This window comes from Falco punctatus (assembly GCF_963210335.1).
Source record: "Falco punctatus genome assembly, chromosome: 12".
In the NCBI taxonomy this organism is placed as follows: domain Eukaryota; kingdom Metazoa; phylum Chordata; class Aves; order Falconiformes; family Falconidae; genus Falco; species Falco punctatus.
The window spans coordinates 22,654,708-22,669,542 of NC_137592.1; the positions used below are offsets into that span (position 1 = coordinate 22,654,708).

General features: G+C 44.1%; 1 protein-coding gene across 2 annotated transcripts in view; it reads right to left on the bottom strand.

Moving 5' to 3' along the window:
- KCNH1 (potassium voltage-gated channel subfamily H member 1) overlaps positions 1-14,835 on the bottom strand; it is a 210,184-nt gene that overhangs the window by 186,562 nt on the left and 8,787 nt on the right. The window contains exon 4 of one of the 2 annotated variants that reach the window (XM_080407942.1): positions 9,252-14,455. In XM_080407942.1, the coding sequence (XP_080264068.1) occupies positions 9,252-9,324 (73 nt within the window). In that variant the 5' untranslated portion in view covers positions 9,325-14,455. Of the gene's footprint in view, positions 1-9,251; positions 14,456-14,835 lie in introns of those variants that run through there. The other variant, XM_080407943.1, reaches the window with a different exon arrangement.

Here is a 14,835-nt window from a genome sequence, read left to right on the forward strand (position 1 = left end):
CCAGCCCAAGCAGAAGCTGTAAGCATCACTGGTCCTTCTTACTTACTCCAAGAACTGAGCTAGGAACTGGAGAGGGCGGGCTTATGTCAAAGAAGACCTGAAGTTCTGGCCTGTGCTCCATTTGGCACAGTCTGAGCAAGACTATTAGGAATCATAGAAATATGTAGAAGCACAGCACAGAGTACATCATGCTGTAGAAAGACAAGAACAGCAACATCTCAAAGGCAGCACAATTACTTGCATGAGCAGGATGGGCTTCTGTGACGAGGGTCTGCAGCACTGGCTACTTTGTGAAGCACCTCACTTACTGTTTTCTAACCTGCATTTTCCACAAGTCAGTTCTGTTCACTACAGTATATCCACATGCCAGCCTTCACACGCTCAAATGCCAGACCTGTTTTGGATTATCACTTTAAACTAGACACAGCTGCTTTAAAGCAACAAGAAAAACATTTTAACTCCTTCCAAAACATAAGAATGGATTTTGCTCAGTCACTGAAACCAGTACTTTCCTCCACTCACAAAATACACCACCACAGAAGAATCAGAAAACGTCTTTCCAAATAACAGCAATCCTTTAACAGCAGCAATAGCAAGTCTCTAGAACACCAAGTTTCACTGAAACTGCCATATCTACTGAATCTTGTTACACACAGTGCTTTCTTTAACCAAAACTATCTATCAGCTCAAACTTCCAAAATGCCTGAATTGCCCTGAAGCAGCTCACATCTGGTCAGGGCTAGCCAACTGAGGGGAGGTCACCTCCTTGCAAGGGCATGGAGCAAGTTACTCAAATGCTTCCTTCCTACCACTCCCCTGCACCATTGCGCATTCGCGCCCAGAGCATCCTAGCCTCTCCTGTAAGATGGACCTTGCCAAGCGGAGGCCCCCACCTCTTTCAGAGGCCAGCACATCGTTCTGCCTTCCCTGTCCCTTCGGTGGTGCACAGGCCTTCTCCTGGGACACACTAGCAGAAGGTCAGGGACCAGCCACCAGACCTATTCCCACGACACTGCCAGGCATGTCCCAACATTGCTGCCTGCACAAAGGAAGCACACAGAGGTGACCAAGAGGAAACCTCTGCTCTGTGAGTTGCAGCACAGGTCTCGGTAACAACGGAGGCTGGTGCCCGCTGCACTTTCAGATATGTGTGCAGGTCTGCCAAAGCCCCCCACAAGTGTGCTTAGGTTGGCACAGTGCAGAAATGTAATTCAAATATATTAATCTTTTCCCACAGTCACCAAGAAATGCAAAAAGATTTGCTCCTAATTTGTTACCCTCTCAGTGAAAGGAGAATCAGCATCCCTGTGGTGGGAAAACATGCTCCCCACCAAACTGGCTAATTCTCCCATAAGTCTCCAAGAGAACAGAAATTGCCCTCCTCATTCCAGACCACAGCCTTCATCATGCTGGGTGAGGACACAACCCTGGCTATAGAGACCAACATGTCTCTTGTTATCATGTCTCAAACTCCTCCTACGGATCTTCAGTAAAGCAAACCTAGACCTCTGCCATTACACAGCACAAACCACTACTACAGCAGAACTGGAAGAATTGCTTCATAAACAGGTTTCTTACCCTACCCATGGTCACTGGGATGGGGGGATGGGCGGGGGGGGATACAGCCTCCTTAGCTACCGTTCCGTTAGCTGGGCATAAAGCAGCAGAGGTGCTATGCCACAGCCAGCATAAGAAATGTGCCGTAGGCAAAAATCATGTGCAACTGTCATACAATTAGAGACTATATCTTGGAGCTTAAGTATAAGGGACAGATGACTTTCTAAACAACTCTGGTATTTACAAACGTGTAACTTTGCATCACAAGTGGAATTATTTGGATATGGGGAAAAAAAGATGGTTTCATTTTTGGTAAGGAACACAATGCATGGAAATAGACAATAGGCCTGTCAAAATTGCTACATCACACAGCTCATACCGTGCTTTTGCTTTAGCAACTTGCAAAGGGTAGGTATGTATGAATTTTTGCTAATGTTTAGTCTTAGCTTTGAAAAAAAGTAAACCAGAAGCATTTAGTCACACTGATTAGTTATATTGTTCAAATGTAACTTCTGAGATCAAAATATGGCCCTAAATCTGTACAAATAAGTCAAACTGAAAATCAAGTACCTATTCAATCCTTTCTTTGCATACACAGGATTGAAGGCTTACACTTCAGGGAGGGTTAGACACAGGAACCAACCATATTTTCATTGTAACAGAAGTGCTGTAACTGCATTCAAAGCAAGTACGTAGCTGCCCAAAGGGCTGAAAGACTATTCATATGGTAGAATAATAGTAATAAGGCAAAATTCTGCTCTTCCACCCACATTCTCCTGCAGAAGTCAACGGTGTTACATGGATACACACATCTACTCAGTATCTCCTTGTATTCATTCCTAGAGTGGGAGTGCATCAATGTTTAAATACCTCATTGAACAACTTGATATCTCTATAGAATGATGATATAGTGGCCTCAAAATTGTACATCTTTAATATCGATACCAAATTATTTTAAGCTGTAGCCTCAGTCTAATTCAAAACAACATATTATAAAACTCTGGAGATAAGTTCATTTGGGCTTACGTGTTTTATAAAAGTTTTATATAACGACTTATTTTACATTAAAAAAAAATTAAAAGCTCCTTGGCTGCTACAGCATGAACAGAGTCCACGAAATGCAGGCATTTCATGCTTTATTCAAACATGACTTACACCATCATGTGTACTGCAGAGCATAGTACAAGACCAGGCTGAGAAGGATTATTAAAAAATTTATTTCATCATATGTACCACAAATAACAAGAGACATTAACTAAAGCAACAACTCCAAGTGACTCAGTTTGAATCATTACAGAAAATTAATGCCAATTTCAGCCAGCAGTATAGATAAAAACTACTGGTTCCACCTCAGCATTTGTTATTTTCTACTGTTATAGTTAGTATTTCACAGTAGGCCTCTATCATGAGAAAAGTTTAAACTGAAAACAATACATCCTTCCAACACTAGTAACTGTAAAGTCTTCATAAGTATCTGTATTTTTAAAAAATAAAACAAATCAGTGCAGAATAACAGAACAAAAATAGCTGAAATTGAAAGTGCACAAAAGCATTCATATGTATTTTATGCATAGCATCATTCTTCACCTGTCCCTGAAGTATTGTCCATACTGAGAAATGTATTTTTTTTTAAAAAAGACATTTAGACAAATGTGACCTTAGCATGATAAATTATAAAGTTCATCAGTTGTAAGAGTCATACATTACACCATTCTTAATAAAGCACAAACCCACTGTTTAGCAGTGAGACTTCATAATTTAATTGGTCAGGGGGGTCTTCCTCCCCATCTGATCTTAAAAGACATACAGGAAAAAGCATCTTTTAGTTGCATCAATTATATGGGCCTTCCATCAGTTTAAATAAGCTGTTTGATTTACTGATTATAGCTACAGCCATCAAAAGCCTTAAAAGCATTTGACAAGACCTAACTCCTTGCTCACTTTTAGCTAGATGAGTTACAAAAATGCATTAACAAATTCTCCAATGAATGGGTTTCATTAAGATTTGGTTTACGATCTTGTTCTAGGATTTAATGCAGAAATGGATTGATATGTTGAATTATCACAGCAGAACTTCTTGAGCTTTCAAGAACATTAATTTTAAAACACATTATCTATCATGTATTGTACAGGGGTTTTTCCTCACTATCTATAAAAGTCATTTTAAGGAAATCAAGTTGTACATTTCTAAATGCATAAAGATGGCACACCCAAAACTAGAAGCTCCTGGCCTAGTAAAAGTCAGCAAAAAAAACCATTTTATATTCAACTCAAGTGATACTGAGAAAAAAAAAATGCCAATAGCAAATAGATATTTTGATGTACTGACCAACTGTATGAAAAGCACGGGTGAAAATAAAAGTGCCTTCACAGCTGTTAACTTAGAAAAGAAGGAAGATCAGGAAGAAATAAAACCCTTTCCTTTGTTTCATTCTCAGTTTGAGACAATGTCCTTAACACAGAACCTGTGAGTTGTCCCCTTGTGGTTTTTGAAGGTCTGCTGCTTTCATGGATGTCTTGTTTTAATCAGTGGCAAAAGACAGACACGCATACTAGCGGACTTTACTTAGCCAAAAGTGATTTTACAGGAAATCTTGAATAAACTGCGTCTTACAGGATTAGATACAGAAGTGTACAGACTCAAGTTAACCACTGGATGCCAGATTTGTAAAGGGTAACATTCACTTCACCTTCCACAGGGCAAACCACAGTAACAGGAAGAGGGCAAGAGAAACAAAACGTTCAGCTAAAGGCACTCTACACATACGACACCATCTTACTACTCATCCATCAGTTTTCCATGCACTTTCTGCAAGGTGTGGCTGGCAAACAGCTTTCCATAGAAGGGAAGGCAAGCATTCTCCAGGACAGAGCCCTCTATTCCATTATGCTGGGGATTTTTTTATGCTGATATTAACCTACTGAAGTCCAGAAGGTGGATGAGACTTTATAAACTGGCAGCATGGGGCAGAAAACCTCTTGCACATCTGCTACAGCCTTGTAAGTCAGCCCATTTGGGAGCTTTAAGAACTGGGATAGCTTAATCCAGACACTGCACTTCATAAAGATACCTGCGCGCTTCCCTGTGCACAGTTAGCTTTGTCTTTTTCAGTACTTTCATGTCTAAAACAGTCACTAAAATGCATTTCACTATTCAATAGAACCTCACTAGGTAACTCTAGGATGTAATTTACCTGCAGCAGAAGACTGCTGGTCCCCTGCAAATAATGCATTTAATCTAGTTGCCTGAAAATTCATTGAAAATTACAGACCTCTATGAACTGTCAGGGAACCAAACATATTGTATCAAAAGGAAACAGAAAAATATACTCCACCCAAAAAACGTGCTTGCTAATTTCAACAAAAGCAGTCCTGTTCTCAGTATGAAAATACTTTCTTGATGATTGATGTTATTTACTGAAAGTGCTGCAGTAGTACAAGGTATCCCAGCAGTGCCCAGGGCCTGACTACCCTTGGCACATCACATACAGAAGAGTGATGCAGAGCTTGTCCTGTTCATACATGTGTTCCCTACCAACAGAATAGCTCTGTAGTCTGAAAGCAATTAGGCCCGCAACACTTAAGACAGTAAACCCTTATAGCATGCCTATACTGCTTCTGGACCCACATCACACTAGCTGCAGCCAGGTCTGTATCGCCCTACTGAGCCGCTCACTGCTTTAGGTTTCAAAGCGAAGGTAGGCAGGGCCAGGTTGCAGCAGACACAGCACTGTCTGGTCAAGGATCCTTTTCAAACATTTCAATTAAGTGAACATTTTGTTCAAGTGCAAAAGCATGAAAATAAAGCAGTTTAGTTCTGCATTCTCTTTTAGTTTCCTTTGCATTTCTCTCCGACTGAACACAAAACCAGGTTTTTCAGTTTCAGAGCTGTTTATAATACAGTTAATTTCTCTCCTAGGTCCCAGACAATGGTACAAGGTTAGCATGCCCAGGTTGCAGAATGCTTATTGTACTGGGACCTTATAGTCTCCAAAGGAAGCAATGCCATAAATCATGGAAATGTCTGTTATACTCAGGATTTGTGTCTGAAGGTGGTTTTTCTTTCCCTCTACAGGGAACTCACTGCACTCTCCATCAAAGGGTGCATATTTGCTTCCACACCTGATGTCTCATTAGGATGTTGCCTGGGGATTTAGTGAAAGCAAGGCTAAATTCGCACAAGCCTTATGTCCTCTAACCTCCCCTTCTTCCAATCTCCTTGTTTCATCCATAAATCAGAAAAGCATCTGTGACTTCCACTGAAATTCCAAAGCCACGTAAACACAGGGCTTGCTTTAGCCACCCTTACACATGCAAAGTATCACATACCTCACTGAGAATTTTGACCAAGGAAGGACTGCAGAATCCAGCTATCATTTAGGTAAACTGAAAAGTATTTCTGCCTCCAGTTATTGATAAAGTATTAGCATATCATGAAGAATCAGAATACTCTGTAATATATCGCACCATTTGAATTTTGGTGCCTTGGCCATGAACCAAGATTATAACTGTTATTGTTATAGAGCTTGTATACTGTGGGTGTATTACATTATCCAAGAAAAACATTAATATCGCATTAGCAGTAACCATCAGGGGCTAGTGATTCTTTACATACTGCTCTGTTTTACAGCATGGGCTCATTTTCTGTCCCATTGGGTGTTCTGGTCTTTAAATATTTCAGTGCTTCAAACAAATTTTTGTCAACCAAGCACTACAAGCAACATTTATTTTCTTAGCTCTACATGGCTAGTACAGAAACACAGCTTTTAAACATTAAATATGCCGCAAGCAGGATTACAGTGTCCCTCATTTCAAAAAGAAGGACTGGATGAGGTACAGAGGTCTAGGCAGATGACACTTCATATATTCTTTGCTGCGTGTGCTATCATAAGGCCATCTCATCCCATCCCTGGATGGGCTGAGAAATTCTCAATTCCTTCTTTAATTCCAGTGTGTGGGGAGGAAATACTGTGCAGCTTCTCAGCTTATCGTGGCTCTTTGGGCTGCCATGTAGTGCATGAAAACCCATCTCAGCTGATTTGCAACCTAAGAAGCAGCTCTCATCCCTAATACCTCTAAAGGAGATGATTCAGACCAACTGAGTTTGAGGTGAGTCTTGCTGCAGATGGTATGATATAAACATGAGCAAAATACCAACCCTGACGGAAAACCCCTGAACTTGCCTGCCTACATACGCTACGATTACCTTTAGCCTTTGAACATGCATCAGCTCACCAGTCCCACATCTAATATGAAAGGCTGTCCAAAGAACTCCTTATTAAACTAATGGTAAAAAAACAGTATAATTAGTGCTGTCCTTAGAGCAATGCTTCCAAAAGAGGTTTCATGTCAATTACTTTGTTATTGCCAACTCAGTGAAAGAGACCGAATAACACCCCCTGCCCCAAAACATAACATGTAGCAATGAATGTGTTTTCCTCAGTTCACCTGTGACTGTAGATGCATGTCATCTACAAGTACCTTTAAGTGAAGCACTTACTCAGGAACTATTTCTGCTCATTGACCAAATTCCTCTCTTTCCAAAGGAAATCCTCCCCAAACTGGGAATGTTCCTATATCTGTATCAACTCAGTATCTGCTGGCACTACTTAACTTGCTTGCATGTGCCAGCAAATACAGTTTGACAGCAATCCCAAGGTTTATTTGGCAAATCCCAAATGGCCTAGATAGTTTCATTGCGGGTCACATTACTACTCAATCGAATGAAACCAAGAAGGGGGAGCCAAACCTCAAGCTTTATGGGCCCATTTAAACACTCATCCTGTGGGCATCCCAAACCATCTCAAAGACCAAGTAGGCAGGCCAAGGTGAGACAGGCAACAAGGAACCGGCATGTTTCCATACAGCCCCCATGCTGGCCAGCACAGCCCTGCCTGGCGAGGAGAGAAAGGAGACTATTCTTGTCTCCTGACAGAGACAGAGGTTAGAAGATGCTGATGTCCCACGTTAGAACTGATTCATACAGCATTTGTATGTGATGGCATCACATTTACAGCAAAGCTGGGTTGGGTCCAGCAAAAACTAGAAGAGAAACGGGCTTCTAAACCTGAGTCACTTCCCTAAGTCACTTCCTAATATGTCTGAACTGTGCATCACTTCCTACCAAGCCTAATCTAAAAACTTGTGTTGATTACAGCCCTCAGGACTTGCTGAGCATTTGGAAATGGAGCGCTGCCATTTTACCTGTGCTGTCTAGCACCATGCTGTCATGACACCTTCTTAATAATGGGGGAAGAGAGGAACAAACGGAGCATAGCCTCTGCTGCACGATTCTCCCCATCTCCAAACCTCAACTGATTTACTGCATCAAGGTTTTGGCACCGAAAGCCAAAAGAGAAAATTGTTTTTTAATGAAGAAGATAATCTACAAAGTCAAGACAGATTTGAGAAAAGCATTAGATAACTGGTGTTGGAAGATTAGAGATGCAGCCTGAATGTGATGAAATGCAACATTTCATTTTTATTTTTTTTTTTTAAAAGGGCAAGATTCACTGTAAGAACGGCGAGTATCTTTTCAGGAATGCAGCTTCCAACCCCTTCCCTTCTACAGCAAAGTTGCAGAGAAAAAACACCTAGAAAAAGAGCCTCACAATTGTATATAAAAATAAGGTCTTATCAAAGGCTGTTTCTCTAATAATATTGCCTAATTTAAAATAATGAAAATCAGTCTTTAGATAATTTGAGTTTCTAGCTGCTTATCAAGAGTGTTAATTGTCTTTGCCTTATCAGAACAAACTGGCTATATTTTAATTAATTAACTCGTCTAGTCTTCAAAAGGAGCTTAATCCTGCATATTCTCAATCATACCACAAGTTCTCAACCCCTTAAGTAACCCCCCTGAAGTCAACGGGAGCGTTAAAAATGGCAGAACTTGGGCTCGGAGCTTTAAAAAAATAAATGCACATGCCCAGGCTTAAACAAACACATAAAGGCTGGTTGGTCGCGGCGCACCGAGGGAGCCGCTTTCGGCAGGTCCCCAAGTGAAAGAATCTGGATAACGTTAATGCCTATTTGCATGCAATTGTGAAACTGGAGGCATTTTCCACTCCACAGTTTTCCAAGAGAAAGACCTGGTTGCAGCGCGCTGGGAAAAAAGGAATTATCGCCCCTCAGCCCCCAAAATGGCAAACTCTCTCCTCACTTGTGACAGAGCCCCCCTCCAACTCGGGCCGGCAGCCCCCGCCGAGACCCCCGCGCGGCTGCCCCTGCCCAGAGACCATCTTGAACGCCCGGACCGCCTCCCGCCGCCGCGGACCCCGCCGGTGCCGCGGACCCCGCCGGTGCCCCGGCCCCTCGCCCCCCGGGCCGGCTCAGGCCCCGGCGCTGCCCCTCGGGCGCAGATCTCGCCCCGCACCGGGCACAGCCCGCCCGGCCGGTCCCCCCGCCGTGCCGCCGCACCTGCAGCCGGAGCCCCGGCGGAGGCGGCCGCCCCGCTGCCCGGGCCGGGGGGCTTCCCGCAGCACTCGGGCGGCGCGGCCGGCCGGCGGCACCGCCTTCGGCCCGGCACCTGGATGCGCCGCTCCGGCGGAGCCGCCGGCCAGCGGCCGGGCTCAACGTCCCTCCGCCCGGGGCGGCCCCCGCCGAGGGAGCGGCGGGCGGCTTCGCCTCAGCGAGAGAGCTCGCCCTCAGCACTGGGGCGCCGGCGCCTCCCCGCCGCCCCGGCCACCCCTTACCGTTAGACCTTCGCACGATGTTCTCCAGAAACGTGTTCTGAGGCGCCACCAACCCTCGCCTTCCCCCGGCCATAGTCGCTCTGCGGGAGCGCGGCGCGGAGGCTTCGCTCAGGGCCGCGCCGACCCGCGCTCTGCCGCGCCGCTGCCCGCCCGCCCTGCGCGCCTCATGCCTCCGCCGGGACCGGCAGGGCTGTGCGGCAGCGGCCCTCCCGCCGCCTCCCGCGCACCGCAGCCCCGCGCCCGCCGCCGCGCCGCCGGACCTCCCCGCAGCGCCCCCTGCCGCCCGCCGCCGCGCCGCAAGGCCGGTGCTGCAGCGCCATCGTCTGGGCGCGCCACGGCGCTCGCTGAGGGCTGAGGTGCAGCCGAGCCGCCCCGCCGGCTCGGAGCCGGGGGCCCGCTCCCCGGGGGCGGCGGCGCTCCGCAGGGCTCTGCCCGCCCCGGCGCAGGTGGCGCTTCACGGCGCCTCCGAGGCCCGCCCGGGACCCGGCCCCGCACCGCGGCGCCCCGCGAAACTGCGGTAACGGCGCTGCAGGCTGGCGGCCGCCGGGGCCCCGGGAGGCAGCGCAGTTTCCGCCGCCTCCATCCGCGGCGGGACGCCGGAGGCTTCGCCCGCAGCCCCTCGGCGCGCCTCGCCTCCCGACGGCGATGTCTTTCGGAAGGCTCCGTAGCGTTATGTGGTCAAACTGATTAACAGCTCAGCAGAAGCTGCGCAATAAACTATTTAAATACAACCTTTGACAGGTTTTGAACTCTTTGAAATATTTAATTTATAACGGTTTTTGATTCAGGGATTAAACTACTTTGTTCTTTCCCTTTTACAAACCTGTCAGCGAATGGAAAACACTCAGATCTTTAATTTTCACACTGGCGTTGGTATTGACTTGCTATAATGCCTCATTATGTGCAGCACCTCCAGGCTCCACATCTCAGGGCACACCCAAGACACGTCTCCTTATATTCACATGCCTGGGGAAAAGCAATTTCTCACAATACAAGCAAATAAAGCAGGGCAAAGATGACAGACCACCTCACTTAGGCTTTTGATGTATTAGCACTGCTCCTGCAGAATTCCAGCACTGCCCAGCCGGCTGCCCCCTGGCTAACGCTCGGGCCAGCAGCACAGCCAGGGCCCGTAGCCAGCCCCAGGGTAGCCACAGACACTGTCCGACCCTGCTGCGCAGCGTGGCCGTGGCTCTGAGCCATCGCTGGCCATACAAGCCCTGTCTTCCTGCTGCTGACCTCCTGCCTCCCACAGCATCTTTAAGTGGAAGGCCACACGCTGCCTGTTGCAGGGAGTTGAGGCGTAGAGGCAGGGAACAACTTCGTTGCGGCAGGAGCTACGGGTCAAGTCCCAGACTGTCCCAGCATCTGCAGCCCCTGGCACAGCAGGAGACCAGGGGGACTCCTAAAACCACAGCAAGGCCCGGCCCTGCTCCAGGCATATGAAGCAGCTGTGCCATGGAAGCAGCTTTTAAACTGGTCATGAACTGTTATACTGACCACCCCTGGATTTGCTGCCGAAGTCCGACAGATTGGGAGGGGGACAGAAATCAAATGCCCGAAGTTGCAAAAAAAGCTACTAATCCTCCCTGAAATGTTGTTGGACTTTGAAAAATGCCATGGAAGCATTTATTTGCATCTTTACACATCTAAATCTATCCCCAACAACTGTACATGTAAAGACTCCAGGTTATTTACTTCCTGCTAGCTTCAGCAGCATAGGCCAAACCTGAAGAGATCTTAAACTTTCCGGCAATTTCCCCAGAAAAATTGTAACTGTAACCTTTGACACTGAAATTACACCAGTGTTAACAACCAAGAGTGAGGTTTTGAAAAACTAGGATCTAGAAGACTTTCATTATTCCTCTAAGCCACTGTGCCAGAGGGCTAGATAAGCGCACACTAGCTTAGCTTCTGCCAGGCTCTGCAGGAATATCTATGACTTGGAGATATCTGGCTGCTGGCATGCACTACAGAAACTTTAAGGCCTTTAAAGAAAAAAAGATTTTAAACTGAATCAGCAAGTACACAGAAGTGGGAGCAAGGGGACACAGAGTAAAGAGGAAAAGCCATATTTTTTCTGGAACTCCACAAGCGTGGGCTGGCTATGGTTTGTGTTGCACTGTGTTGTCCAGGCTCTGATTATCAAATTTTTCAGTGCCTCATGCTTAATCCTACAAATTCTACATCAAAGGTACCATTTTAGCTAGGTTGGGATTTACGTCTACCCTGTAACATTGCAAATTAATAAATGTTATAGCAAATGGAAAATTTGTCCTTTATCTTCTACCTCCTTTAGGCTTCCTCTCCACTGCAAAATATGACTCCTGCTGGTGATACGAATTTTTCACCACTAGTGCAGACGGACACTAGTGTGTTAATGTTTCACTCTGATTATTCTGAATTCTATGCTCATTTTCTTGCCATTACTGGTAAATTTTGCAAATGATACAAAGCTGGAAGCAAAGCCCCACTTGAAGCAGCACACATACACTGTCTGACTTCATTATTAGGTGGTTACCTCACTCCAGCTTCCAATTTTTGACTTTCTGAAAAAAATGAAATTGCTTAATTTGCTTGTTTGCTAAAGCCTATTGGACAGATCTAACACTTCCACTTAAGGCTAATAAAAAAAGGTCAGTTTGCTGCAGAGAACATTCAGCTATAATTTATTATGCTGCTCTTTTAGCCTGGTTTATCCTGAAAAAGGCCCTAGGCCAGGATTTCTAGTACCCCACAGTAAGTGACTGTCCCTTGGCTGCAAAGCCTTAAGCTACTGTTCCAGAGTCGTTTTGAGCAGCTGCTGCTGCTGCAAAAAGGACAGATTTGACCTCATATAAGCTGTACATATTTGTCACCCCACTCGAACTGAAGACTAGCCTGAGAAGAAACCCAGCACTGGTGGTGAATGAGGAAAGACAGCTGAGACGGCTCCCTTTTTTGGCAGCAGCCTGTATTTATGCCAACCCATTTACTAACGTGACCATAACTTCCAGCATTGATATACACAAATGTGTTGGAAACTATCATCAATAAAAACACCAGTTCCAGGCACTAATTTGTGGGAATGTCACTAAACCCCATGGCATCTATGAAATAAAAATGTTGGAACAGGACAGAGCTCATTTCTTTCAGGAGTGAACCTTGTGACAAGATGAGAGATACTACTGTAACTTCCTTCAGAAAACTTCCCCTTAGTCAGCCACACAAGCATCTCTAGGTAATTTGTTCCAACACCTAACAAATCTCCTAGGAAAGCTTTCCCTAAAATGGTGCTAAGTCATCTGGTCTTTAAAGCTAGTAAAAACTTTCTTCAGTGGACACAAAAGTCACCAACCCTTCTGAAAGTTTTCAAATGCATGAAAAGTTGCTATAATGCTCCTCTACCTGCTCTCACTGCCTTTCGGTCTGAGTAAACCCAGTTCTTCCAATGTTGCACAAGGCTTTTGTTGTTTAGACTCTATTAGTTCTTTGGGACTTGTCATTTCACTCTCACACCATCAAATCAGTGAAGAAACACAGTGGTTAGGGAAGTCTCATCTGCTCAAAATCTAATTAATTTACGTTGAAAGGCACCATTTTTATTCATGGCCTTTTTGATTTCTACCCTGTTTTGCACATTACCTTTTGTTCTTCATAAAAAAATAAACTGTCAAAAGCAGAACTATAAGACAAAGTTATAACAAACTACCACCAATTCTGAAAATAAAAAGAACATTTAATCTTTAAATTGAGTTCTGTTTGTATACTACCATATGGCCTTTGCTAAAACGTCAGAATAAAATACCTTAATTGATAGGATAACAAATTACAGAAGGTAATGCACAAGTTACTCTGCCGTACAGATACTAAACAAAAAAAGGAAATCCTGAATTCAGACAAAGATGGAAAAAGTTACAATTTTATTTATTTATTACATTAAAATCAATAAAGCAGTCATTCTACAAATTCTTACCAACAAAAGTTTGTAGGCTAAGACCCCCACCTAAATACACACATACATGAACACTGAGTTGCTTGTGATTAACATTATTTGGAAAAAAGCAATGAGAAACAAATCCAGTCCTTAAAATATTGGCTCACCTTAGTTTTAACAAGTACACACGGGTCTATCAAAAGGAAAGAATTTGGACAAAGCATCTGTGCATCTTACTGAAACTCTTCAATTTATTTCTACAACTCATTTTAACCGAATGCTAAAGTTCATCCTGAGGTTCCTAAAGGTCCAATTATTTCTGCAGTCTAAAATTCAACGAAACTTTTAACTCTAAGAAATATCCAGCAGCACAGCAGACTGTAGACCTAAGAACTGACAATGTTAGTATTCCCAAATAGCCATAACAAATTTGTTAAAAATAAATATGGACACTTTTCCAGTTTTGGAATTAATTAATTTCTTGCAGAATTTTTTATAGGTAATAAATATGGAAAAATAACTTAAGTCCTGCATTCTGAATGGAAGAAAAAAAAATCTCAAAATAAAACTGATGAGAGAGTACACAACCAGTCTTTTATTTATATATCTAACATTTGGAGTGTGGGCTAACAGGGAAGAACTGTTCCTTCTCAGAACAGCTCAAAAGGGCATAGAAAAATTTTCCCCATTTGGATGGCATGCCCATCTCCATTTATTTCCACAGGAGGTGGCATGCTGTCCTTCCAGATTTAGGAAAACCAAAAACCAAAACACGACTCTACACAAAAAAAAAAATCCCCACACATCCCAGTTAGGACACCAGTTACTATCACCATTCTCCTCACCACAGGCACCTCTACCCAACCCTCTTGGCTCAACCCTGTCCTGTCCTGCCTATGGTCTCTCCCAGTCTCAGAGAGGCAGCGATCCACTGAAGTGTTATTACTCAGAGGAGGAAAAGAAATTAACCACAGTTTCTTTGGTTCCAGGTCTGGTAGGTTTTTTGTTAACATTTTTATTGTGTAAATCAGTTGGCTTTGTTTTTCCTGTGTGTGAGTCAACATAAAAAACACAAAAATGAAGCAATTCAGGTGCAGCTTGCTAACAGAATGCAGGGACTCCTATTAAGTAATTGTAATACATATTCTTATTTGCATGCCCTGTCCACAATAAGCCTAGGAACCCATAGTTTCTGGGTGACAGGTTTTTTGTGAAGTAGCAAGGAGCACTGCAGACTTTATCACTGCTGCTGACTGCATTTTTATCTCTCAACTGTATCCAGTAGTCCCTGGTTTAACAATACAAAAAAGCCACTTTTAATCCTACATTTTCACAATATGCTGTACAAAGAACAAAACCTAGCTATTTTATGCCCAGATTCAGAAAAATAACTGCTAGTTAGGAATATGCTTATGCTAACTAGCAGGTCTTCCATCTCTTTCTTCCCTACTTCGGCCCTAAAACATCCTGGTTTAGCCACTGTCCTTGATTTAAACTATATGATCAGCTTCGTGAACAAACCTTTTATTCTACTACACGGCAGTTTCCAATAATGTAATAATACGAAGAAGAATTCCTAAATAATATGGAGTCAGACTCCCTGGATTATATAGCCTAGACTCTGTAGTTCAATTTGAAAAGTAAAACAATCTTAAAAACCCCATTAAT